At 47.7% G+C, this 26,234-nt stretch overlaps 1 protein-coding gene and 1 long non-coding RNA gene across 7 annotated transcripts; one reads left to right on the forward strand and one right to left on the reverse strand.

Moving 5' to 3' along the window:
* Nucleotides 1-957: 957 nt before the first annotated feature.
* ATOSB (atos homolog B) lies at nt 958-12,592 on the reverse strand. Of its 4 annotated transcripts, XR_004527027.2 has the most exons (10): nt 12,474-12,592; nt 4,998-5,141; nt 3,776-4,746; nt 3,558-3,616; nt 3,261-3,366; nt 2,977-3,135; nt 2,582-2,650; nt 2,323-2,498; nt 1,974-2,205; nt 958-1,619 (listed from the first exon to the last, which is right to left on the reverse strand). XR_004527027.2 is itself a non-coding variant. In XM_033858221.2 (9 exons), exons 3-9 carry the CDS (start codon nt 4,667-4,669, stop codon nt 2,052-2,054), a joined length of 1,617 nt encoding a protein of 538 aa, XP_033714112.1. In that variant the 5' UTR covers nt 4,670-4,746; nt 4,998-5,141; nt 12,474-12,592; the 3' UTR covers nt 958-2,051. The 4 variants fall into 4 exon arrangements, 3 of the variants coding, with proteins under 3 accessions (XP_033714112.1, XP_033714113.1, XP_033714114.1); XM_033858221.2 differs by having other exon boundaries at nt 958-2,205; XM_033858222.2 differs by lacking the exon at nt 12,474-12,592 and adding an exon at nt 8,113-8,328 and having other exon boundaries at nt 958-2,205.
* A 547-nt stretch (nt 12,593-13,139) lies between these two features.
* LOC117312645 (uncharacterized) lies at nt 13,140-24,963 on the forward strand. 3 transcript variants are annotated; one of them, XR_004527030.2, is made up of 4 exons: nt 13,140-13,459; nt 13,641-13,855; nt 22,482-22,539; nt 24,502-24,963. It is a non-coding gene; the product is annotated as an uncharacterized lncRNA (long non-coding RNA). The 3 variants fall into 3 exon arrangements; XR_004527029.2 differs by lacking the exon at nt 24,502-24,963 and adding an exon at nt 23,929-24,492; XR_004527028.2 differs by lacking the exon at nt 24,502-24,963 and having other exon boundaries at nt 22,482-23,337.
* The last annotated feature ends 1,271 nt before the right edge of the window (nt 24,964-26,234 follow it).

Here is a 26,234-nt window from a genome sequence, read left to right on the forward strand (position 1 = left end):
GGACCTGAGCCTTTCCTTCCGTATTTCCACTCCCCCGGATATACTTCCGGCCTTCCCTGCCCTCTTCCACATTCAGCCAATCAGCGTTACTCGGCAGAAGCGTGCATCAAGTTGCTCGCTGGGAGACGCAGACTTTCTAGAGAGGGCTCAAGGCTGGAGCTTTTTCTTGTTCTCGCTGTTCAAGCCCAAGATCCCGAACACGGTGACCAAATGGAGGCTACTTTTCGCGTGCAGGTGTCCCAGAAAAGCTTCCCACAGAATTCTTTATCCCCACTGGAGACTCAGTTTACCCTTCTGAGCGTATAATCGCCATCTTTCACCATAGCGACGAGCGATTGGAGCTGACTCATTGCCGTGGTTGCCATAGTGACATTCTCTGGTAGTCCTGCTGTGCTGTACCCAGCCCTCCCACTGGGGACCGACCCCATTCCCGTTACCATGGTGACTGGGCCTAACATTGCCCGGTGATTGGACTGAGGTTTCCCCCTCCCCTCTTTTCCCAAGGCATCATAGCTTTTTCTTCCTCTACCCCGTCAGGGTCTATCAGGCCAGGTTCCCTCTCATACAGAGTCCGGCACACAGCCCCAACATTCAGCCTTCTCTGGAGCATGTCACCCTGCACACATCTCCGATGCTCTGTCACATGCACTAGGAGACTTGCACAGTCACCCTCATTTTACATATCAGAGCACTGAAGCTCAGAGGAGCTAAAATCATCAACAGAACCAGTGTAAGAATCCAGATCCGCCTTCAGAGTTCAGCTTTTACAGCAGAACCTTCCCCACCACACCACCCCATTATGTGAAAGGGGCAAGACCAGACCCTAAGAATCATGGGGCTTCCCCTAAGACTTCCCTGCCTCAGGCCTTTTTCCTGGGGAAAGGGCAGAGTCCCGGCTCTAGTTAGGCTCTCCATCCCCATCCCCATGCTCTCCCGAACAGAAAAAGTAAGGCTTAGTTCAAGTTTCAAACAAGAATTTATTCTTTCTTTCTTTCTTTTTTTTTTAAAAAAAAGTACCAGGTACAATTTTTTCCTGTTTTTTTTTTCAAGTTTTAGCAAATGCTTGTTCCCCTCAGCCCAGCCCCGGGTATCAGGGCTAAGGCTAGGTCAGAGTCTAGAGTGGGGAATGGGGTAGTTGATAACTACATGACTGAGTTTGAGGGGTGACCCTCACCCCAACTGAGGTAGGTGGGTCAGAGTCTGGCCAGGTGAGAGGAGGCGCCCCAGTCCTTGGCCCTGACTCTGTCCCCTGAACACCTTCCTCAGTCAGGACCCCAAAGCAAGGAGACACAGGCAGAAGGAGAGGGACAACCAGAGTCTGAAGTCCTAGATGAGGTGTGGTTGACACCTGTGTGTGTGTGCCTGCACGCATGCTCTCTCTCTCACACACATACACGTACACACACACACACACACACACACACACACACACACAAGTTGGCCTTCAGAGAGAGGTGAGAGGGTCGGGGAAGTGAAAGGAATAAGGAAGGACGGGGGAAGCTGAGTCTTTGGCTGGTGACTCAGTCCTTCCGGAATACTTCTCTGCTCTCAGCTGAGGGAGAGCAGTTCTCCTACAGCCCCCATATCAGCCTCTTCAACTCCTGAGGTTGGAGCAATATCTGAGAGTGGGAAAGGAGGAGGGGCAATGCCAATTATCAGGTTTGGGACGTTACCAAGGCAATCCAATTTGAATAAATTATAAATTAAAATAAATAAAATAATAAGTGGCCCCTGCCCAGGACAGGGAGGCAACGCTGGCATGACTTGCCTGGGAACTTAGGACAACCTCAGGGTAGCTCCAGTTCCTCCCCACTACCGCAGCTGGCCTGGGAAATCCAAGGGAGGGGGCAGGCACGTGGAGTACCCAGAGTAGGGCAGAGTGTGGTAAGATCAGAAGCTTTAAACACCCAAATAATCAGTTTGGGCATGAGCGTGGTGAGGGCTTTAATTCAAGCCTGAAGGGTCTCTCGCACCTCTCCACGTGTTTGCTCTGTCCAGGATGGAGCAGGATGGGCAGGTCCTTGGCCCACATGGGTTCAGGGCACTGACAATCAGGGCAAAGGTGAATAACGTGGATTGTGAGGGGCCTCAGTCACAGCCTGCAGTTCGTAGGGGAGCCCTGTGTCCAGTTCCAGGCTCCGGCGGGAAAAAAGCAGGCGGATGTCTCCATGCAGGCTTAAGCGGCCTGAGCGGGAGCTCCGGAACCTGGGGGAGGACAGGGTGATCAAAGTAAGACCCCAGACTGTAGACAAGCAAGGAGAGATGCTATTCAGGGAGGACATGCCTGGGTTGTGGAAAGGATATCCAGGGCCCTGTCCTCACCTGAGGTGCAACAAGTAGCAGAGGAGGCAGCGGGTGGGGCTAGCATTCCCCTCCTCACCCACAGGCACCAAAAAGAGGCGATGACGCAGGAAGGTCATATGGGCAGCAGGCATGTCCGAGAAGTCAAAGGTCACGAGGAACATCTTCACCACAGTCTGGTTGGGGTTAAATAAGGTCTGGGGACAGGAAGGGCAAGGTTGGTAGGGTCTAGGGGATGTTTTCCTGTCCCCACTCCCACTCCCCCTCAGGGAAAACTCACCACTTGGATGGTGCCCACCTTGGGCACGCTGTAACCCTTCCTCCCCAGGGGGTTCAGGTCCACGACGCCCTGGGAAGGCCATGGAGCCATCAGACAAAGTAGGGTCTGGGAGATTCCTGAACACTCATCCATCTCCACAATCTCTCATTCTGGGACCTGGCCCCTGCCCTACACTAGAGTTCTCCCCACCTGGCTCTGACTCTTAGGCGAGAACATCTAAAGAATACTTCCAGAGCCGTTCTCCTGGGTTCCCTAACTCTGCTGCTCTCTGCCCAGGGTGCCCTTCCCAATAAAGTCTTTTGCTTTGTCAGTTAAAAAAAAAAAAAAAGAATACCCCCTGCCCCCAACCCCTCATGCCCCTCATGAGCTAACTTTGGGTTTAGGTCAGGTCATACCAGGAAGGGAGCCGGGGCATTTTGCTCAGAAACATCAAAGAAGGTGACAGTGACAGGCAGCGTGACATGCTGAGGGCAGTAGGATCCACTAGCTCCAATCTCTGCTGTGAAGCCCTCAATGTGGCCAGATGGTGCAAAGCGTCCTCGCAGCAATGATTCCTGGGGATGGGGTGGGAAAACATATTGTGAGACAGATGCTAGCTGTTTTCCTTACCCATCCAAGCCACACACACCACCATCCCTTCCCGCAAGATCCACCAATCAAGGAACCCAAGGGGAACTACCTCAAAGTTGCCCAACAGGGTACGGCTGATGGCGGGGGTAGGAACAGGGGAGGCACTGGGGGTGCTCAGCAGGCCTGGCCTCTTCCGGAGGCTTCGAAGGGAGCTCCTGGTAGGGGAGGGGACACACAAGTGGGTTGGCTTGAGGTATTCTGCTACGCTTGCTACTGTCCTTGGGCCCCACAATTTGCTACTACCTAGGGCTCCTTCCCTGAGGTCCCCCACCCTGGGGTTGGAAAAAGAATTACAGACACCTGCCCCATTTTCAGGGAGGGGTAGAGGGAGAAGCTGGTCACTTACAGCTTCAGGCGACAGGCACCTTTCAGCCTCCGCCCCATGGGACTGCAGTCTGTTGGGTCCTATGGAGAGGAAAGATTAGGGACAGAGATTGGGTGGAGGCCAGGTATGTTTGGAGCAGGGGCTCATCACAAACTCTCATAGGAACATCCTCCCAAGCCCATCACCTTTCCTCACACAGATGTCCACTTAAGAGCAGACCACTTCCTCTCCTGGCTTACCAGCACAGGCTCCTTGGGCCCAGGCAGCAGGTGGCTCCAGAAGGGTGTGGCTTTGGCATCAGAACTGTTGGCAGCAGGAGGGTGGCCCAGGGTTCCCCGGCGCCTCCGAGGGGCTGGCCCCTCATCCTCAGAGCTGACATCCGGGGCTTCTCCAGCTGGAAGCAGCCTTCGCTTGGTGGGACAGGGGCCTGGAGGTCCAGGGCCAGGGGGTGTGTGCTCGGGGCTGTGCCCATTGGCAGTGCCAGGGGACTCCCTAGACCAGGGGCTGCCCCCATTGCCCACCCCAGCCACTAGGCTCTTACCCCCTATTTGTGCAAGACTGTGCAAATCAGTGTCAAGTGTGTGCAGCTGGCCCGGAGGGGCTGGCCCTGGGGACTCCCCCAGGGACCCCTGTCCCCCAGGATGTGGGGAAACCCAGTCTCTGGTGTGCAAAGTACTGCAGGAAGCATTTGATGGGGGCCAGGGGGGACTCGGGGCCCCTGAAGTCCAAGGTGAGGTGGAGCTACCTCCCTGTTCCACAACACAGAGGCCATGATGGCAGAAATGTTGGCTGGCCACGCCTAGTCCCAGCCCCAGTCCCTCTGGGCCCAATAGCCCCAGAGTAGGTGGTTCTTCAGGGGGTAGTCCCTCTCTGGCCCCCAGCCCAGGGCCTCTCTTCAGCTCCCGGGGACCCTCAGTGGGTGGGGCTGGCCGTTTCAGGGCCCTATGAGGCTCGGAGGCACCAGCTGGAGGGGAAAAGATGGATACCTGGTAGACCCCGGAGGATGTTGCCCCCCCCGCCGGGCTGTAGCCCATGAGCAGGCCACCCTGGAGGGCCCCCTGCCTGACTGCAGGCTGTGAAGGGCCAGCCTCTGGCTCTGAGGATGAAGACGGCTCCGCCTGCACGTGGCGCATGAAGCCCCCCCTTGGGTCAGGGGGGACCCCCCCCCAGAGCCTTTATGCTGGGACTGGGCTGGGGGGCCTGGGGACATCTGTGCAAGAGAAGAGAAGAAAAGATGGTCAGGGCAATCAGTGAATCATCTCCCTCCCAGGTGAATTTCAGATCCTCCCCTGGACTGAAGAGGTGAGCTTGTGAGGTTCCTGGGGGCGAAGGTGTCCCAATCTAATACCTTCAGATGGACTAATGGAATATAAAGGCCACTCGCAGAACTTCTGAGAAGGTGACACATTTAGCTCAGGTTTCTAACTGTACCTGCTCCCCCTCCCTCTCCTTGGCACTCACCCCGATAAAGAGGCCTTAAGCCTAGCTGTGTGTTCCCTCTTCCTGACTGATGCCTTGCTCTCCTAGCTTGCAGTCTGGTCCATGCCTGCTGCACTGGCGAGGTGACTGCCACCATTCCGTGCAGCTCCTAGGCTCAGCTAGACCCTGAGGAGAGAAAAACAGACATAAGCCAGGATCTCTGGAGCCAGCAGTAAGGCTGCTCTCCAACTGTCAGCTAACAGAGTATACGCCAGGACATCCTCCTCCAGTATGAGGAGCCCTTCAGAAACAGAAGGGGCAGTCTTGGGATCCAGGGCCCAGAGGGCAGAACTGGGCTACACAAGGAGTCACAGAGAGGCAGGTCTTAGCTCATTGTAATAAGGATGTGACAAGTAAGTTGAGGCAGGATAACTACTTATCAGGGCCACCAGCTAGGGGACTCCTGCCCTGAATGAGAGGGGGGATGAGATACCCCAAGATCCAAGAGACCATGCCAACTGAGAGGTGGCCAAAGCAAGAATTCAACTCTCCTAGTCAAGGCCACTGAGTTGCACAACTCCTTCCCACATACCTATCTCTAAAGGGACAAGTGCCATCCCATAACCCTAAGGGCAGAAGCCTTACAGAAACTTACATCCCCAACAGCGCTCCTTAGAAGTACAAACTTCAGGTCAGCTCAAACTTACATCCCCAACAGCGCTCCTTAGAAGTACAAACTTCAGGTCAGCTCAAAGTGGGCCCTTCAGCATTAAACTCCCAATTGGCCCCAGCAGTCTGTCCCTTTAACAGGAAGCAACAAATCTAACCAAAAACAAGTCTAGAGGGGGCGGGGTGGGGGAGGAAGCACTGCTAGAAGGCACTTTCCAGGGCCTCCCCCTCCCCCTCCCTAGGCCCTGCAAACTAGTGATAAGACAGTGACAGTCAGAGAGCAGGAGTACCTCGCCACTCCTCCCCAACACATCCAACACCCAAAAACCAAAACCACTGCTTTTCTGTCAGGGTACAAGATGGTCTTCACTGACTAGTCCACCCTCAGGAGTCCATATTGGGTGAGGGGATGTCCAGTTGAAGGCCATCTTCCTTCATGGGAGAAAACATTTCCCCCAGGATCAAGCTTATCCTTTGGTCAGTAGCCTGTGCTGCCTGCTATCCACAAAACCCTTTCTCATTCAAGGAATGTCCCCTTATGCCTACTGGAGTCTTAACCTTCCTTGGCTAGGCCAAATGCCATCCTCTCCATAAAGCCTACTACGGCCACCCTGGACCATAAATGTCTGTCTCTTCTGAGACCTCACCTATAGCAGTACCACTATCTCCTGTAGCCCAGTGAAAGCTTTGTTTGCTCCTGTGGGTAAGACATCTTGTAGACTGACCATAGGGTTCTTGAGGATAGGTTTGTAGTTCACTCCTCTGCCCAACTCCAAGCACAGGGGTAAGCACATAGCAGGGCTCAAAAAAGTAAAATGCAAGTCCCAGAGATCTGGGCAGCAGTCCTGACAGTGCAGAGAAAAACTCCCAAAATATGAGAGAAGCAGGGAGATTAACTGTATAGGGAAAATCAGCAACAACAAAGATGGGGATGGGGGGCTTCCCTGGTGGCACAGTGGTTAAGAATCTGCCCACCAATGCGAGGGACACAGGTTCATGCCCTGGTCCGGGAAGATCCCACATGCCGCGGAGCAACTAAGCCCGTGCGCCACAACTACTGAGCCTGTGCTCTAGAGCCCGCGAGCCACAACTACTGAGCCCGTGTGCCACAACTACCAAAGCCCACGTGCCTAGAGCCTGTGCTCCGCAACAAGAGAAGCCACTGCAATGAGAAGCCCGAGCCTCCGCTCGACGCAACTAGAGAAAGCCCACGTGCAGCAATGAAGACCCAGCGCCGCCAAAAATAAATAAATAAAATAAATTAAAGATGGGGGTGGGACACAGGGAGAAAGGGGAGCTTTGCATCCAGGGACTGGAAAACTCTCCTACACTAAGTTCCCATCACTGCACTATCCTACACTATCCTATTTCACCACGTTCTCATTAGAACTGGAAGCCCTAAGAAAATTCTGGTTCCCTGTGGTGGGTGGGGTGTCTGGAAAGGGCAGAACGCCAATGGCAGCATTGTCAGAGGGTACGACCTGTACTAATCTCTTTCCTCCTTTCCTCTACCCATGCTATACAGATTCAGGAAGGGCCTTTTCCTTAGCACTCCCACCCCTAAGTCATCCCATCATCCCAGTTGACCTCTTGAGCCCTTGCCCTGGGGAAGCCAGGTGATGACATGATGCCCTACTTGACCCCAGCATGGCTGGCACCTGCTCATTACCCCAGAGCCCTCTCAGTTCCTGCCCTGTCAATGAAAATCTCTAAGACTCACTTTCCTGCCACCCAGCCAGTCTGGCTCTAGACCATGGCTTCAAGCTGACTCATGGGGCAGGACTTGGCAGGGGAGGGGCAGGGTAGGCCAAATCTCACTCTGTGCAGGGGGTGGGCAGCAGCTGGCATCAAACAGCTGTGCCAGGCTGTGGCTGGCAAGGACTACAGCTCCCAACATACCAAGGGAGCAAGGCCAGCAAAAACAACAAGTCCCAGAATACCACGGGGTCTGTACCCTCAGACACCTGCTAGGCCTGGGAGGTGGGGTAGGTGGATGTTGAGCTGCCAGGCTCACTCTCCCCTTCAGTATTAAAGATATCCATTTCTACCCTGATCAAGGAAGGTGGCCGGAAGGAGAATTCCTCTCCATGTGCTTTTCACCTTCACGCCATTCAGAAGGAACTGCTGCCAGCTGCTCTACATTTTGTACCTGCACACGTCTACACTAGCTACGGGGGCTGTTCCCATGGACCACTACTGTGGGTAGAAAGGTTAACCTCTGTCCTCTCACCAACCCCTTGCCTCGCTCTGGCCTAGAGCCCTCCACCCTCCGTGGAGAGGAAGCAAATCTTAGCACCTCCTCCAAAATGAGCCCAGTAGACTCACCCCAGCACCCCGGCTCCAGGACTCCTTGTTCTGACCGATCCCCCCCACCCCCTGCTTAGCCTCCCAGGTCCTTTCTCTCCCCCCTCCTCCCCACAGCCTGGGACAGGCCCCATTCCCTACTGGAGCTGCGGAGATTTGCTATTTCCCCCTAGCACAAACTCACCCCGTTCCCAGACTGGCTCCGCCGCGGCGCCGCTGCTCCAGGCCCTTCCGTCCCGTCCCGGTCCCTCCCCTCGAATGCCCGATCCTCCCCACCACGGGCCCCCAACCCAGACAAAGGGTGGCTCAGCCTGAGCCCTGCTCTGCTAGGATCTTCTCTGTTCAGCTTCGTGTGCAACACTAGCGGGCCCTGGCGCCCGCAGCCCCCAAGCCGCTGCCTCGCCCCTCCCCGCGACTGTCCCTCCCCGCGGGCGCCCGGGCTCCGCACTGCCGACTCCGCTGCCCCTCTGACTCACAGGCCATTTCCTACCAGCTGATGGGGCAGCCCGCCCCGCCCAGCGCCCCCACTCCCCCACCGCTGCAGCCGCGGCCGCCACGCCCCCCTCAAACTCCGCCCCCCATGGGCAGCGACCATGCTAATTGGCCTAAAGGAGGCCAGCCTCCCCACGACCTCAAGCGTGAGGCACGCCCCCTCCAAGAGACGCGAGCCCATTGGTCCACAAGGGGGGGCCGGCCTACATAGGGTCGCCCCGCCCATCTCCTTAACCCCTCAGCTGCAGGAGTCCAAAGCAGCTCTCAGCCTTGCCTTTTAACACTTTGAAAGACGTAGGCCTCCCACTTTTCACCCCTCCCTTCCTCTTCAGAGGCGGGTCAGTCGGACGACCTAGGGCGTTCACAGACAAAGTTCGACAATCCCCAAAGTCAGCTTGCTCTTTCAACACCAGATCCCAAATATCCCCACTCCCGTTCATCTCTCCGTGCCTTGCAAACCAGAGGTCCAGAGACCAGAGGGCTGTTGAATCCCAGGAAGCTTCCTTCGTGCCAGGGTAGATGAAAAGGTCTTGAAGTGGGATCTCATCTCTTTCCACTGAGAAATAGTATTGTTCCTCTCTTACTCTATATTGATGTTCTTTTGCCTTCATTAGAGGGGCCCCAAGGGCTCCCGAGATAGGGATACCTTTTAATTCAGGAACTAGACATCATCCTTTGTGCCCCTAAACTTCCATTCTGAGATCAGGCTGCTTCAGCCCTTCTACACTCTTTCTATTCATCAGCCCCTGTTCAAGGAGGCAGAGCACCCAGGGGAAGAAGTGGGATAGGAAGGCTCCTGCCCAGAGTAGGGGGAAATATGCCCAACTCTTCTGACAGAGCTCACCCCCATGACTCACAGCTCCCTCGAAACTCCCCACCCTCCCCCTGAGTCACTGGGCCCCAAGCCCAGCCCAGACCCAACCAAATTAAGTGGCAGCAGAACCAGCATTCCTAATTCTTATTCTCTTATCCTTTAAATGACCAGGATGGAAACCTTTGCAAGGATTAGACATTAAAAGACACTTTTTAGAGGGGCTGATCTACGGGCAAGCTAAGAAAAGAAACAGTCCTGCCTACCTTTCCCTCAGACAGTTTGGAGCTTAAGAGGTTTCTAAGACTCAGGTCTTCCACAAAACAAGAGGCAAACACCAGAGCCAAAAGAGGAAAGACTCAAACTGAGACCCTAGAGAATTAGCATCAGCCAGGGCAGGCTCCCTGGCTGTGCCTCCAGAAGAGCGGGAGTGCATTCTTTTATAGTTCAGAAGCCACAGAAGCCCCAAGGTCCTTGTTTCTACCTTGCTTGTAGTGGTGGGCCCTAAGGGCCCTGAGGTTGTCACTGGACAGTAAAATGAGGCTCTCCTCCCCTACTTCCTCCCTGTGCCCTAGACTTAGGAAGGACAACCAAGTAACAGTTCCTCTAGCCTCCTTTCTCCTTACCTCAGACCAGGGGAAAAACGCTGAAAAAGAACCCAGTTGCCGTGGACTGACTTCCTTGCTGGTTCCCTAATGCTAAGGAACGGGATTTAGGAAATTTTCAACACCCTGAACAAAATTGCAGAGTACCAACGTAAAAGCCCACTTGCCTTAGCAAAAGCTTACTGGGAAGACAGGTAGACAAAGAACACTGTAGGAAAGGAGTAATTCCTTGGTGACCCCACCTTGTTCTATCTAACTGCCACTACCATAGGCCCAGGCCTTAGTTATTTGCAAAAGTCAGGGGGCAGAAGTTCAGGGGGAAGGATCAAAGATGTTCTAGGCCTCAGTGTGTACTGGGAAAGCAAGCAGCATGGTACAATCAAGAGGCTTTACCTAGCTGCCTTAAATTCTTACCCTGCTTTATTTTTTTCATAACAGTTATCACCAGCTGACACTTCTCCCTCTTTCCCCTTCCCCCTTCCTCTCCCCCCTTTCTCTCCCTTCCCAGCCACACACACATTTATTTCTCCCCCTATTAGAATGGAAGCTCCATGAGAACAGCAACTTTGTCCATTTTGTTCATGCTGGTATTCCCAGAATCAGCATCAGTGCCTGGCACATAATAGGTGCTCAATAAACACTGGCTGAAAGAAACAATGAGCCCTGGGCTGAGTAAAGAGCAATCAGGAGACCTGGATCCTAACACCTGCTCTTTCACTGTGAGACCTGGAGAAAATCTCAGTCTCTTTGTTAATTTCCAAATCTGTAAAAATGAGCGTTTGTATAGACATTGAGGGCCTCTACAATTCGGACCTTATACTGCTATAATTCTAATGGCTGCTGTTCACTCATATCCATTTTCAGAGGATGGATCCAAGCATCTGAATGCACTGCTGCCTGTACCGAAGCAGAAAGTCTATATACTCCAGTCTCTGCACAGCAAACTGATGCCCTTTCTCTTCACGCTCCACCCACTCACACAAATGCCTCAGTCTTGAGGAAGCTGGAGTGAGTCCGCCCTAAGCCTGCCTCTCAGAGAGACAGTCTGGGAAGCTGTGTTGCCATAGCAATCAGCTCCTCCTCAAAGGTTTCAGCCTGCCCTCCTTTACCCCACCCTACCCCACGGCTTTGTCTGGCTTCAGCACCCCCTCCCTCCCCAGCCCGTCTCTCAGCCAGAGGAGACTGGCTTGGGGCCCCTTTCAGCAACACTGTCATACTCATTCAGCCACTGTGTGGAAAACAGGGCTTTCTCACCCTCTCCCAGCCTGCCCAGGGGCAAAAAGAGCTCTGGCACTACATCAAGTCCCCTCAGGGAACCAGAGGAGCCGCCACAAGGACTAGGCCCTAGTCTCAGTTCTGATAGCTTCCAAGCCAGGAAGGTGGGGAGCCATTCCCTCTCCCTCCCCCAGCAGAGACTGGAACCTCACATCCCTTCCCAAGTTCAGCCGACAATAGTGGCCCACCTCTCAAAACATGCCTCATAGAACTTCAGCACTTCTCACCATTTCCCCTTCCCACAGAAGCCCAGAATTTTCGAGGGGCCTAGGGTTCCCTATCCAGGAGAAGGAAGAGTGTGGGGAAATCAGTTTGTGGCAAGTGGTAAAAAGGTGTCTACCATTCACTTGGGGGGCTGCTGGGAGAGACCTCTGCAGTAGTGAGGGCGAGGTCTGGGCCTTGCTGCTGGTTACTTAGGTCTCTGGCCACGGAGTACGAAGTCTGGGGCAGGGCACAGCTCCTAGACAGGCAAGGACCAGGCCAGGCCCCAGGGTGAGGAAGGAAGTGGGAAATGAGCACACCCAGAGCATAAGGGCAGGGCAAAGTGGGGGAGGAGGGGGAAGACAGGGACCAAGGCAAGCTTCTAGGAGGAACAGGAACTAGAGTGGGGGGATAACAGGAACCGAAGCAGGGGAAGGGTCCCCAGGGACACCAGCTAAGGGGAAAAAACCTGTCTCAGCCAGACAGATCCAAAGCCGACTGAGAGAGTCACACAAGCCCTAGTGGCAAGTAGGGCCTGGATCCTCTCTGAGAGTGCTCAGGCCTGAAGGTGGAGTTAGGAGCTGACGAGCCGGGAACACCACAGACTGGCTTCTTCACCCCCCTAATTCCAACACCCTCATTCCTGAAACACAGTACACAAACATCTTCCCGGAGTCTCTACAATGCCCCCAGACTTTCTCGAAGCACTAGGGGTTCTTCCCTCCCCAGATGGGACCTGCAACCCCTTCCCCTCACACAGTGCCCACAGCCCCATCCCTTCTTCCTCCACACAGCCCCTCCCACACTCCGGACCACCAGCCCGTCTCCATCACACGACACCTCCCCTTTCCCTTAAAGCGCTTCAGATCCCCTCCCCCTCAAGTGTCGTCTGAACCCTCCACTTCTGATAGCGACCTGACCCCCTCACATTGTACTTCCCACCTCACAAAGCACTCCCGCCCCGCCCCCGCAAGGGCTACTGGAGAATGCACCTCCTAGCCCCTACACTGAGCCCCCAACTCCTCCCCCAACTGTTTCACTCCACCCCCACCCAGCATTTCTCTAGATCCTCTCCTTCTCTAACGTGATCCCCACCTCCTCATGTCTGCCCAAGCGCACCCCCGTCCTTGTCCCTTCTTCCACATACACCCCGCCACACACCTGTAGTTCCGCGAGTCCCGTTGCACCTGGGGAGGTAATGGATTGGGGCAGTTACACAGCAGCCCTAGCTGCAGCCTCGGCCTGCAAACCTCACCCCTTTGGTCCGAGCCCCGCCCCCGCAACGACGGGACCCACCCTCCCCCTTGTCCCACCTCCCACCTTCCCCTGGCTCCTCCCCTCTCCCAGTTTCTTTAATCCTGGGGCTCCTCCCCTGTAATCCAGGTCCCGCCCCTCCCTGGCTCCGCCCCTTCTCCTCTCGGCGTCTCCCCATTGAATTTCTGCTTGTCCCTCGTCCAACCCCTGATCCCCGCCCCCTTTTGGTTTCTCCGCCTTTCACTAGGACCCGCCCCCTCGGATTCCAGGCTGGCAGAACCCGTGCCAGGCTCCCTTCCCCTGCTAGCCCCCTCCCATCTCGGAGCCTCTCCTCCCCCTCTCCCCTTCTCCCGCTTGCCTCACGCTGGAGCTGGCTCTCCAGCCCGGAACCGCTGGCTCTGATTGGCTGCGGCGGCCCCAATGGATGGCGGAGGAGACAAAGTGATGGTTGCAGGTCGCCTGAGGTCCCACCCCGGCCACGTGCGGCTGCTTGTGATGACAGGTCTAGAGGGGCGGGACCTCGGCCCGCAGTCGGCGGCCTAGGCTGATCGGATCCGGCCAGAGGTGGGGAGCCAGAACCAGCGCCAAAGCGTCAGCCTGCGGGCGCCAAGCCTGAGTGGGGCCCTCCTAGGCTTTCGAGCTGGTGTGAGCTGCCTGCGAAACTTGAACCTCTTAGTGAAGCCGTCTGCGTTAGCGCGCTTATTTGCCCTAATGGGGGAGGTCTGTGGGGTTTGCAAAGTAGTGCCATGAGTCTCAGGATTCTGTGAAAATGCGGGAATCTGATTGGCGGGGTCTCAAGACTGTGAGGATGAGCAGTTTCCGCAGCCTACGCTTTGCGGGAGATTCTGAATTTTGAGAGACTGGCAGTACGAGTCAGATCTGTACCTGTGGAGGTAGGTCAGCAAGAAGTCTGTGAATTTATGAGCCTAAGTATTAATACGGAGTTATGGGAGCCTGCAATCGCCGGAGAAAAGAAGAGTCTTTGCTTTGTACAAGTGTCGATTGAACTATGTGACAGTTACATATATTCTGTATTTTAATTAGCACTTGAATCTTCTCTCCAACTACCCCCAGCCCCACGGGTTCCCGAGATACAGCAGGGGAAGTCGACGCTTTACGAGCTACCGGTAGATGGCAGCACAGGACCCTTGCAGAACTCAGTGGCTCTGAGCTCGGGGCCTGGCGGGCTTCTCTCTGGAACCAGCGGTATTGATGGCTGTGTGATGGACTGGACATGTTAAAGTTCTCTCAAAGTCTCAGATTCTTTAGATCTCTGTGACTTTCTTTCTGTGAGTAGTTAACTTAAGCGGCTTTACTGAACACCAGTGGTGTGCTAGGCAAAATGAAAAAAGAGAAAAAGAAAAAAAAATTTTTCTTCCCTTATGGAACTTGTTCCGATTGTCATACAAATACCTCTATAATCCAAGAGAGTAAAGTTGGAAGGGTTTTGTGTAGTGGAAAAAGCTCAAAGTTTGAAGTCATTTGGTTTGGTCTCTGAACTTTGGGTAAGGAGTATTTACTAGCTGTATGAATTTGGGTAAATTACTTGACTTTTTAAAAATAAACTTTTAATTTTAGATGTACAAAAAATTTGTGAAGATAGTACAGAAAGTTTCCATATACCCCACACCCAATTTGCCCTCTTATTAACATCTTACATTAGTATGGTTTGTGTGCTACAATTAATCAATAATATTGATACATTATTATTAACTAAAGTCCATACTTTATTCAGATTTCCTTAGTTTTCACCTCAAGTCCTTTTTCTATTCCAGGATCCCATCCAGGATAGCACATTACATTTAGTTGTCATGTCTCCTTAAACTCCTCTTGACTGTGACAGTTTCTTAGACTTCCTTGTTTTTGATGACCTTGACAGTTTGTTTTTTGTTTGTTTGTTTGTTTTTTTGCGGTACGCGGGCCTCTCACTGTTGTGGCCTCTCCCGTTGCGGAGTACAGGCTCCGGACGCGCAGGCTCAGCGGCCATGGCTCACGGGCCTAGCAGCTCCGCGGCATGTGGGATCTTCTCGGACCGGGGCACGAACCCGTGTCCCCTGCATCGGCAGGCGGACTCTCAACCACTGCGCCACCAGGGAAGCCCGACCTTGACAGTTTTATAGAGTAGTGATCAGGTGTTTTGTAGAGTGTCTTTCAGTTGGAATTTGTCTGATGATTTTCTCATGATTAGACTGGGGTTATGGGTTTCTGGGAGGAAGATCCCAGAGATAAAGTGTCAGTTTCATCACTTAGTATCTGTATGTGAATATGTATCTATGGTATGTTTACATATACAACATTGGCCTTATACTGTATTTTCCTATTACAGTCTTTTTTTTTTTTTTTAAACTAGTGGCTCCTAAACATTCTCTGAATCTTTATTCTTCTACAAGATTTAAAAAATTTCTTTATGAAATATTTTAGGCATTCAGAAAGTTGTAAAGAATACTGTAACAAACCTACATTCTTTTCACACAGCTTTATCAGATCTTAGTATTTTACCACCACATTTGCTTCAAATTCTCTTTTAAGGAAATTAATATTTCAGATAAAGTTGAGCTTATATATACTTCTTCCTAATCTCATTCCTGTTTCTCCCTTGTTCTTCATCTTCTCTTCCCAGAAGTAACCAGTATCTTGAATTGGTGTTTATTTTTCCTCTGCAATTTTAAGAATAAATTTATTGACTGATGTACATGAATTTCTATTGGGTATATACCTCGGAGTAGAACTGCTCAGTCATAGGGCATGTTTATGTTCAGCTTTAGTAGGCATCACCAACATTTTTTTCCAAAGAGATTCTAACAGTTCACATTCCCACAACAAGGTCTAGTTTCTCTACATCCTTGCCAACTCTTGAGGTTGTCAATTTTTTTTAAAATTTAACTTAATTTATTTTTTATACAGCAGGTTCCTATTATTTATCCATTTTATACATATTAGTGTATATATGTCAATCCCAAACTCCCAACTCATCACACACCCCCACCCAGCCACTTTTCCCCCTGATGTCCATACGTTTGTTCTCTACATCTGTGTCTCTATTTCTGCCCTGCAAACCGGTTCATCTGTACCATTTTTCTAGGTTCCACATATATGCGTTAATATACGATATTTGTTTTTCTCTTTCTGACTTACTTCACTCTGGATGACAGTCTCTACATCCGTCCACGTCTCTACAAATGACCCAATTTTGTTCCTTTTTATGGAAGAGTAATATTCCATTGTATATATGTACCACATCTTCTTTAGCCATTCGTCTCTTGATGGGCATTTAGGTTGCTTCCATGACCTGGCTATTGTAAATAGTGCTGCAATGAATATTGGGATGCATGTGTCTTTTTGAATTATGGTTTTCTCTGGGTATATGACCAGTAGTGGGATTGCTGGGTCATATGGTAGTTCTGTTTTTAGTTTTTTAAGGAACCTCCATACTGTTCTCCATAGTGGCTGTATCAATTTACATTCCCACCAACAGTGCAAGAGGGTTCCCTTTTTTCCACACCCTCTCCAGCATTCGTTGTTTGTAGATTTTCTGATGATGCCCATTCTAACTGGTGTGAGGTGATATATCATTGTCGTTTTGATTTGCATTTCTGTAAAAATTAGTGATGTTGAGCAGCTTTTCATGTGCTTCTTGGCCATCTGTATGTCTTCTTTGGAGAAATGTCAAGTTAGGTCTTTTGCCCATTTTTGGATTGGGTTGTTTGTATTTTTAATATTGAGCTGCATGAGCTGTTTATATATGTTGAAGGTTAATCTTTTGCCTGTTGATTCATTTGCAAATATTTTCTTCCACTCTGAGGGTTGTCTTTTTGTCTTGCTTGTAGTTTCCTTTGCTTGGCAAAAGCTCTTAAGTTTCATTAGTTCCCATTTGCTTATTTTTGTTTTTATTTCCATTACCCTAGGAGGTGGATCAAAAAAGATCTTGCTGTGATTTATGTCAAAGAGTGATCTTCCTATGTTTTCCTCTAAGAGTTTTATAGCATCCAGTCTTACATTTAGGTCTCTAATCCATTTTGAGTTTATTTTTGTGTATGGTGTTAGAGAGTGTTCTAATTTCATTCTTTTACATGTAGCTGTTCAGTTTTCCCAGCACCACTTATTGAAGAGACTGTCTTTTCTCCATTGTATATCCTTGCCTCCTTTGTCATAGATTAGTTGACCATAGGTGTGTGGCTTTATCTCTGGGCTTTCTATCCTGTTCCATTGATCTATATTTCTGTTTTTGTGCCAGTACCATATTGTCTTGATTATTGTAGCTTTGTAGTATAGTCTGAAGTCAAGGAGTCTGATTCCTCCAGCTCCATTTTTTTCCCTCAAGACTGCTTTTTCTATTCTGGGTCTTTTGTGTCTCCATACAAATTTGAAGATTTTTTGTTCTAGTTCTGTGAAAAATGCCATTGGTAATTTGATAGGGATTGCATTGAATCTGTAGATTGCTTTGGGTAGTATAGTCATTTTCACAGTATTGATTCTTCCAATCCAGGAACATGATATATCTCTCCATCTGTTGGTATCATCTTTAATTTCTTTCATCAGTGTCTTATAGTTTTCTGCATACAGGTCTTTTGTCTCCCTAGGTAGGTTTATTCCTAGGTATTTTATTGTTTTTGTTGCAATGGCAAATGGGAGTGTTTCCTTAATTTCTCTTTCAGATTTTTCATCATTAATCTATAGGAATGCGAGAGATTTCTGTTGATTAATTTTGTATCCTGCAACTTTACGAAATTCATTGATTAGCTCTAGTAGTTTTCTGGTGGCATCTTTAGGATTCTCTATGTATAGTATCATGTCATCTGCAAACAGTGACAGTTTTACTTGTTCTTTTCCAATTTGTATTCCTTTTATTTCTTTTTCTTCTCTGATTGCTGTGGCTAGGACTTCCAAAACGATGTTGAATAATAGTGGCGAGAGTGGACATCCTTGTCTTGTTCCTGATCTTAGAGGAAATGCTTTCAGTTTTTCACCATTGAGAATGATGTTTACTGTGGGTTTGTCATATATGTCCTTTATTATGTTGAGGTAGGTTCCCTCTATGCCCACTTTCTGGAGAGTTTTTATCATAAACGGGTGTTGAATTTTGTCAAAGCTTTTTCTGCATCTATTGAGATGATCATATGGTTTTTATTCTTCAGTTTGTTAATATGGTGTAGCACATTGATTGATTTACATATATTGAAGAATCCTTGCATCCCTTGGATAAATCCCACTTGATCATGGTGTATGATCCTTTTAATGTGCTGTTGGATTCTGTTTGCTAGTATTTTGTTGAGGATTTTTGCATCTATATTCGTCAGTGATATTGGTCTGTAATTTTCTTTTTTTGTAGTATCTTTGTCTGGTTTTGCTATCAGGGTGATGGTGGCCTCATAGAATGAGTTTGGGAGTGTTCCTTCCTCTGCAATTTTTTGGAAGAGTTTGAGAAGTATGGGTGTTAGCTCTTCTCTAAATGTTTGATAGAATTCACCTGTGAAGCCATCTGGTCCTGGGCTTTTGTTTGTTGGAAGATTTTTAATCACAGTTTCAATTTCATTAATTGTGATTTGTCTGTTCATATTTTCTATTTCTTCCTGGTTCAATCTTGGAAGGTTATACCTTTCGAAGAATTTGTCCATTTCTTCCAGGTTTTCCATTTTATTGCCATACAGTTGCTTGTAGTAGTCTCTTAGGATGCTTTGTATTTGTGCGGTGTCTGTTGTAACTTCTCCTTCTTCATTTCTAGTTTTATTGATTTGAATCCTCTCCCTCTTTTTCCTGATGAGTCTGGCTAAAGGTTCATCAATTTTGTTTATCTTCTCAAAGAACTAGCTTTTAGTTTTATTGATCTTTGCTATTGTTTTCTTTGTTTCTATTTCATTTATTTCTGCTCTGATATTTATGATTTCTTTCCTTCTACTAACTTTGGGTTTTGTTTATTCTTCTTTCTCTAGTTCCTTTAGGTGTAAGGTTACATTGTTTATTTGAGATGTTTCTTGTTTCTTTCTTTTTTTTTTTTTTTTAAATGTTTCCTGATTTTTCTGCCAGTCTAATATCAGACTGATCTTTTTTTTTTGCGGTACACGGGCCTCTCACTGTCGTGGCCTCTCCCGTTGCGGAGCACAGGCTCCAGACGCACAGACTCAGCGGCCACGGCTCACGGGCCCAGCCGCTCCGCGGCATGCGGGATCCTCCCGGACCGGGGCACGAACCCGTGTCCTCTGCATCGGCAGGCGGACTCTCAACCACTGCGCCACCAGGGAAGCCCCAAGTCCTTTTGTTTATTGAGGTCTTCAACTGATTAGATGAGGACTACCCACATTAAGAAGAGCAATCTGCTTTACTCAGTCTACATATTCAAATGTTAATTTCATCCAGAAACATCCTTACAGATACATCCAGAATAATGTTTGACCAAATATTTGGATACCCTGTGGCCCATTTAAGTTGACACATAAAATTAACCATAATGGGTATTTATAGGCATTTGAAAAAGGAATGCTAGAATAAGATTTTAGGTTAGATATAAAAGTAGTTAATGTCTATAGTATAATAGCACCATAACCTTTTCTACTAATCAGAAATCCTTTGCTTCATTACCAGACAAAAATCTATAGGTTAACATATGACTTCACAGGGTTAGACTTTAACCAATAATAGTTAATGAGTAAAGCAAAAGTTTGTTGCCTGGATTAATTAATCTTTGGCTGCCCTTGCTATCTTTTCTTTGCAGCATTTCCAAGTTTTGGATGATTTTTATTAACAAAACAATCCTTTCCCCCTTTCCTCTGTAGTGTCTGTTTTTCATAAAACAAGTGTTCATAATATGTAGTCTGTTTCTGGACCCTCTGTTCTGTGGGTTTATTTGTCCATCCTTGCACCATTATCTCACTGTCTTAATTACTGTCTTGGTATCTGGTGGTGCATACCCTCCAGCTTTAAGATTGTAAGATTATATTGACTATTCTTGGCCCATTCCATTTCCATATAAATTTTAGTATCAGCTGGCCAGTTTTCATACACACACACACACACACACACACACACACACCCCTATCTTCTAGGATTTTCATTAGGCTTGCATTAAATCTACAGACAAAACAGTTAGGTTCTTTGCTGTTCCAAATAATGTTAACATTCCCTTACTTAGTAAAAGAGTTGTAGAACTTTATAAGAATCTTTTCACTTTAGGCCCAAAGGAAAAATAATAATTTGGTGGCTCTAAGCACACTGATCTTTTAAAACAAAACATTCAAGGAGATTTTACTTTGCCAAGTAGAGTTTCTGGGTCAAGAAGTAGAATATATATATTTTAAGACATCCCAATGGTTTTAAATTTTCACATGCTGAGTTTGAGGTACCAGAGTGATATTCAGGTAGAGAAATCTAGCAGGTTATTAGACATTTAGGTCTGAAGCTGAGGAGAGCAGTCAGAACTAAAGATACAGATTTGGAACCTATTGACATACATAGATAGCAGATATATGTGGACAAGGTATAGAGTTTGTGGAGGAAGAAAAACAAAGGCTGTACATAGAGACTTGGGGCTCTACTTCACTTCTATATTGTATAGTCTGAGCAATAAAATGAGCCTGAGCAACAGATTAAGGAGGAAGGGGGCCCTAGATCTTGCGAATACATGTGTTAGGGTGGGAGCGGGTCTTGGTTTGTGCCAGAGAGCTCCTCATGGTGCCTTGACCACTGGGCAGGGCTTTGTCAGTCCTGAGTTCCTTTTCCCTACCACCTACCCCTCCCAACCTACCTCCTGCCACTTACTCCCCCTCTCCCCACCATTACTAAATCTTTGTGTGTTTTGGCTCTCAGAATTGGTACCTGTTCTCTTTTTGCCAGCTGGGGATGACTGTCCCCAGACACCTGAGTTTGCCCATCTGTCTAGGTTCATAAAGATGGGAATTGAATTTGGACTTTCTTTTAGGATTTCTCCTACCATACCCTCTGTCCTTGGAAGCATTCTGCGCTGTGGATTAGCCCTCAGCCCCTGACAGTCATTCCCTCTCCTTTTGTCCACATTTCTAGGCCCTAGTTTTATCAAATTCCTGGGAGCCTTTGGCTGAAAAGACAGATGTTTTAGGGAATTCCCTGGCGGTCCAGTGGTTAGGACTCTGTGCTTCCTCTGCAGGGGGCCTGGATTCGATCCCTGGTCGGGGAACTAAGATCTCACAAGCTGCGCATGCAGGAAAAAAACTAAAAAAAAAAAAAAAAAAAAAAGACATGTTTTGTATAGTCCATTTGCAGCTTGTTCCTTTAGAGAAGGAGAGATTGTGTAAATGTTGTCTATGCACAGGGCCTACTCAAATAGCCTTCCTGCTTTTATAGATATAATCTTGGTGATTAAACAAACTTTCCCTATTTTAGGTGAAACTGAGATGGTAGTTGGGGGTCACCGTTTCCTTTGAGATTAAATAAAATTGCATCTAGCCCTTTACCCCATATTGAGTGGGAAGTCAGTGCCATCCTGGATCCTTCTGTGAACTCCAGGACTGGGGAGGACCTTGATTTCTCATCACCATTCTTGGCCTAGAGTCCCTGGCCCTTGCTGAATCTGTAGTTCACTGGTGTTTCACCTCCCACAGCTGATCTTTCTTTTGTTTTTTCTAACCTAGACATGGAATTCTTTTTTCCCCCAAAACCTCTCATGGGAGGCATTTGTGAATGGCAGGCTTGACTGAAGCTTTGGGGGGTGATGTAAGGGGTAGAAAGATATCTACCCAAACAATTAAAATTGACTATTTGAACATCCCATTTCCTTAAATATTCTTAAAAGTCCTTCATCCATCTCAGGATATTTTTTTGACCCACTCTCATATTCCCACCCACATCTCTCTATTCACAATGCTTTATTAAGCCAAACAAATTTTCCATACCCATCTCTTTTGGGAGTTTATATTTGCATATCAAAAGGCTCATTGTTATAGAAGACAAAACCCTTAAAGAAAACCTTAGTCTCTCTGACCCTAATCCTGAAGAGATATGTTCTTTTTTGGTAAGGAAAATAAATTAGTAGCTCTGTGGAGCATTATTCACTGTATTAAAACAAGTTACTTTAAGATCTGTGTGCCTCTTTTCCCAGAAGATAGGCCATATATTGTAATAACAAAAAAAAGAAAATTTAATACTTAAAAATTGTTGAAAGACCTCTGTTTTGAGATAATGCTGATTTGCTTTTTATCTTTCTGTTAAAGAATTGTTTCTCAAATGAATTAGGAGAACTGTAAATGTGTGTCTCTAAGGAGACCCCAGTTTTGCCTCAGGAGAGATTGTAAAAGATCTGAGAACAGCTGACATCTGCCCTGCTGCCCCTTTCCCCTGATTGGGTAGTAGAGGCCACTAGTCTGCAGGGCCCAGGCTGCAAGCATACTCTTTTGGAGTTTGCCTTCAAACTGCAGGAAACATCAGTTTAGGATCCAAAATGGTTTGGACAATTAAAGATTCCTTTAGTGTTCCCTGGTACTCCCACTGCAAAGAAATGTTTGATTGTAGTAGCTGAAGAAATATGTCCAAAGATAATAAAATTTTATCTCTTCACCTTTTGGTGAGAACATTTGCTTGGAGAGTTGAGGACATTGGAAGCTTAAGGATAAACAAAAATTATTTTCTCCATTTATAAAAGGCAAAGGGACGATTTACCCTCTTCCTCTTTCTCAGATTGTTTTCTTGCAGACATGGTAAATCTGAGTCCTTACTCTAACCTTGAGAATAAAGATAAATCTCTCTAGGGATTAAGTCTGGTCTCCAGTTTTACAATATAGAGATATCTCCTAGGTTGTGGACCTATGATCTCTAGATATTTAAACAAGGGTCTCTTTGGAGATGTATAGGAGATTATTAAGAGGTGCAGCCTTTTGTCGCTTGAGGAGATATTGTTCTTTCTACTGCTTTGCTGTATAAATTATGTGAGATTTTATTCTAATTTTTCAGGCTGCCTTATGTTGCAGAAAAATGGAGAACAAGAGAATGGTCATGTCCCAGGTCTCAGGTGAGTTCTCAGGTGAGGGCCACCAAGTGAGGGTCCTTGGCTTTGCTCAGGAAAGAATTCAAGAGTGAGCCATGGTATCATCTCACACCGGTCAGAATGGCCATCATCAAAAGATCTACAAACAATAAATGCTGGAGAGAGTGTGGAGAAAAGGGAACCCTCTTGCACTGTTGGTGGGAATGTAAATTGATACAGCTGCTATGGAGAACAGTATGGAGGTTCCTTAAAAAACTAAAAATAGAACTACCATACGACCCAGCAATCCCACTACTGGGCATATACCCTGAGAAAACCATAATTCAAAAAGAGTCATGTACCAAAATGTTCATTGCAGCTCTATTTACAATAGCCAGGACATGGAAGCAACCTAAGTGTCCATCAACAGATGAATGGATAAAGAAGGTGTGGCACATATATACAATGGAATATTACTCAGCCATAAAAAGGCACGAAACTGCGTTATTTGTAGTGAGGTGGATGGACCTAGAGACTGTCATACAGAGTGAAGTAAGTCATAAAGAGAAAAACAAATACCGTATGCTAACACATATATATGGAATATAAAATAAAAAGAAAAAAGTCGTCAGAAGAACCTAGGGGCAAGACGGGAATAAAGATGCAGACCTACTATAGAATGGCCTTGAGGATACGGGGAGGGGGAAAGGTAAGCTGGGACAAAGCGAGAGAGTGGCATGGACATATATACACTACTAAATGTAAAATAGATAGCTAGTGGGAAGCACCCGCATAGCAGAGGGAGATCAGCTCGGTGCTTTGTGACCACCTAGAGGGGTGGGATAGGGAGGGTGGGAGGGAGGGAGATGCAAGAGGGAAGAAATATGGGGACATATGTATATGTATAACTGATTCACTTTGTTATAAAGCAGCAACTGACACAGCATTGTAAAGCAACTATACTCTAATAAAGATGTTAAAAAAAAAAAGTGAGCCATGGGAATTCCCTTGTGGTCCAGTGGTTAGGACTCCACGCTTCCAATGCAAGGGGCACGGGTTCGATCCCTGGTCAGGGAACTAAGATCCCATGTGCCGCACTTGGAGCAACCAAAAAAAAAAAGAGTGAGCCATAGTAAAGTGAAAGTGGGTTTATTTGGAGATACACGTTCCATAGGCAGAATGTGGTCCCTCTCAGAAGGTGAGGGAGGCCCAGGGCTGTGGGCGTGGTTAGTTTTTATGGGCTGGGTAATTTCATAAGCTAATGAGCGGGAGGATTATTCCAATTATTTGGGGAAAGAGGTGGGGATTTCCAGGAATTGGGCCACTGCCTACTTTATGGCCTTTTATGGTCAGCCTCAGAACTGTCATGCCTATAAAAAAAAAAAAAGGGACTTCCCTGGTGGGCTGTGGTTAAGAATCTGCCTGCCAATGCAGGGGACACGGGTTCGAGCCCTGGTCCGGGAAGATCCCACACGCCACGGAGCAACTAAGCCATGTGCGCCACAACTACTGAGCCTGTGCTCTAGAGCCAGTGAGACACAACTACTGAGCCCACCTGCCATAACTACTGAAGACCGTGCACCGCAACAAAGAGAAGCCACCACAACGAGAAGCCTGCACACCACAACGAAGAGTAGCCCCCACTTGCTGCAACTAGAGAAAGCCCGCGCACAGCAACGAAGACCCAACACAGCCAAAAACAAACAAACAAACAAATAAATAAATAAGTTTATTTAAAAAAAAGAACTGTCATGGCACGGGTGGGTGTGTCATTTAGCATGCTAGTATATTAGAATGAGTGTATAATGAGGCTCAAGATCTACTGGAAGTCAAATCTTCCACCATCTTGGGCCTAGTTGGTTCTAACTAATTTTTTTTGTATCCTCAATGGCTGTGTCATTCTTTTAATGGTTGTGCCCTGCCTCCTTCCCTCCTGGGTCACTTACATGCATGTAATCTGTTAGTGCTTACTAAATAATAAAGTATGTTCTTTTTCTATATTGGCAGGAATCGGTCTTTTTGCTAGCAGGATTGTTTTATTTCCCCAGTAAGAGCAACACAGTAGCCAATTTAAAAACAAAGCAGGGACATCCCTGGTGGTGCAGGGGTTAAGAGTCTGCCTGCTGGTGCGGGGGACGTAGGTTCGAGCCCTGGTCCGAGAGGATCCCACATGCTGCAGAGTGGCTGGGCCCGTGCACTGCAACTACTGAGCCTGCACTCTAGAGCCCGCGAGCCACAACTGCTGAGCCCGTGTGCCGCAACTACTGAAGCCCACACGCCTGGAGCCCTGCTCTGCAACAAGAGAAGCCACCGCAATGAGAAGCCCTCACACTGCAGCGAAGAGTAGCCTCTACTCACCCTGCAACTAGAGAAAGCCTGTATGCAGCAGTGAAGACCCAACATAGCCAAAAATAAATAAATGAATAAATAAATAAATTTATTTTAAAATTTTAAAAAATTAAAAAAATAAAAACAAAGCAAATTATTTCAAGCTGTTTTCCTTTAATTTAATTTAATTTATTTATTTGGCCACGTTGGGTCTTTGTTGCGGCACGTGGGCTTCTCTCTAGTTGCGTGGGCTTCTGTCTAGTTGCAGCACATGGGCTTCTCTCTAGTTGTGGTGCACGGACTCAGTAGTTGCGGTGTGCAGGCTTAGTTGCCCTGCAGTATGTGGGATCATAGTTCCCCAACCAGGGATGTAACCCACGTCCCCTGCTTTGGAAGGCGGATTCTTAACCACTGGACCACCAGGGAAGTCCCTCTACTCTAGTTTTGCTGCTTTGGGATTTATAACTTTTCTCTAATTTTGCTAATTTTATAGGTTGAAAGTCATTGGTTTGCTGTTTTAATTTGCAATTTCTTTTGAATTTGTTATAGGTTAATGAATCTTCTCCTAAATGTTAGACATTTTAAACGGGTGTCTCTGCCTTTGAAACCTTTCAAAGGTCACCTGTTATATTAGTCATGATTCTTACTTGCAAATGAGCACTCTAGCTAGTTTAAGAAGAAAAAAATTGGGGTTATTGGAAAGTTTATTTAATCTCTGGGAGGCTTAGAGGCTAAGCAGTCAAGAACAAGAAGTACCCAAATTATACCACAGAACTGCACCAGCAAAGACCCCACTGCGCAACAAATGTCACAGAGATCAATTACTTAGACCAGACCATCTATCGCTACTGACTCTGAAAGTTGGAGGCCCAAACATTGCCTTCTCCAGACAATGTATCCCATAGGGCACCTACCTCCTCATGCTGGCTTCTTCTGTTTTGAAGCCTGAGGTGGGGGAAGGAAACCAGTGGGAAACTGGGAAAATGAACTTCTAGCTCCTAGAAAAGTGTCAACCATGTGTTTAGAGATATTGTGAAACTCCCCAAATGACAGTTGTCTACCATAGCAATGACCTCAAATTGCCAAATTCAAAGGCCTTTGCCCAAGTCGTCAAAATCTCTGCAGCATAATAAGAAGACAAATAGCCTAGTTAAAAATGGGCAAAATACTTGAATAGGAGGCATTTCACCAAAGAAGATACATGAATGTTTAAGAAGCATACGAAAAGGTGCCCATCATTATTTGCCTTTAGGGAAATGCAAATTAAAATCATGAGATCCTATTACATACATACATATCTAAAATGGCTACAATAAAAAACACAGGTAATACCAAGTATTGGTATGGATATGGAGAAATTGGAATCCTTATACATTGCTGGTGGGAATGAAATATGGTGTAACTACTTTGAA

Source organism: Tursiops truncatus, chromosome 6, assembly GCF_011762595.2.
Source record: "Tursiops truncatus isolate mTurTru1 chromosome 6, mTurTru1.mat.Y, whole genome shotgun sequence".
Taxonomy (NCBI): Eukaryota; Metazoa; Chordata; class Mammalia; order Artiodactyla; family Delphinidae; genus Tursiops; species Tursiops truncatus.

Excerpts from the sequence above, each read along its gene's own strand:
- ATOSB (XM_033858221.2), bottom strand. The coding sequence starts at position 4,669 with ATGCGCCACGTGCAGGCGGAGCCGTCTTCATCCTCAGAGCCAGAGGCT. Across the intron at positions 2,499-2,581 it reads AGGTGGGCACCATCCAAGTG|ACCTTATTTAACCCCAACCA; the intron begins GTGAGTTTTCCC and ends TCCTGTCCCCAG. Across the intron at positions 2,206-2,322 it reads TGCTACTTGTTGCACCTCAG|GTTCCGGAGCTCCCGCTCAG; the intron begins GTGAGGACAGGG and ends GTCCTCCCCCAG.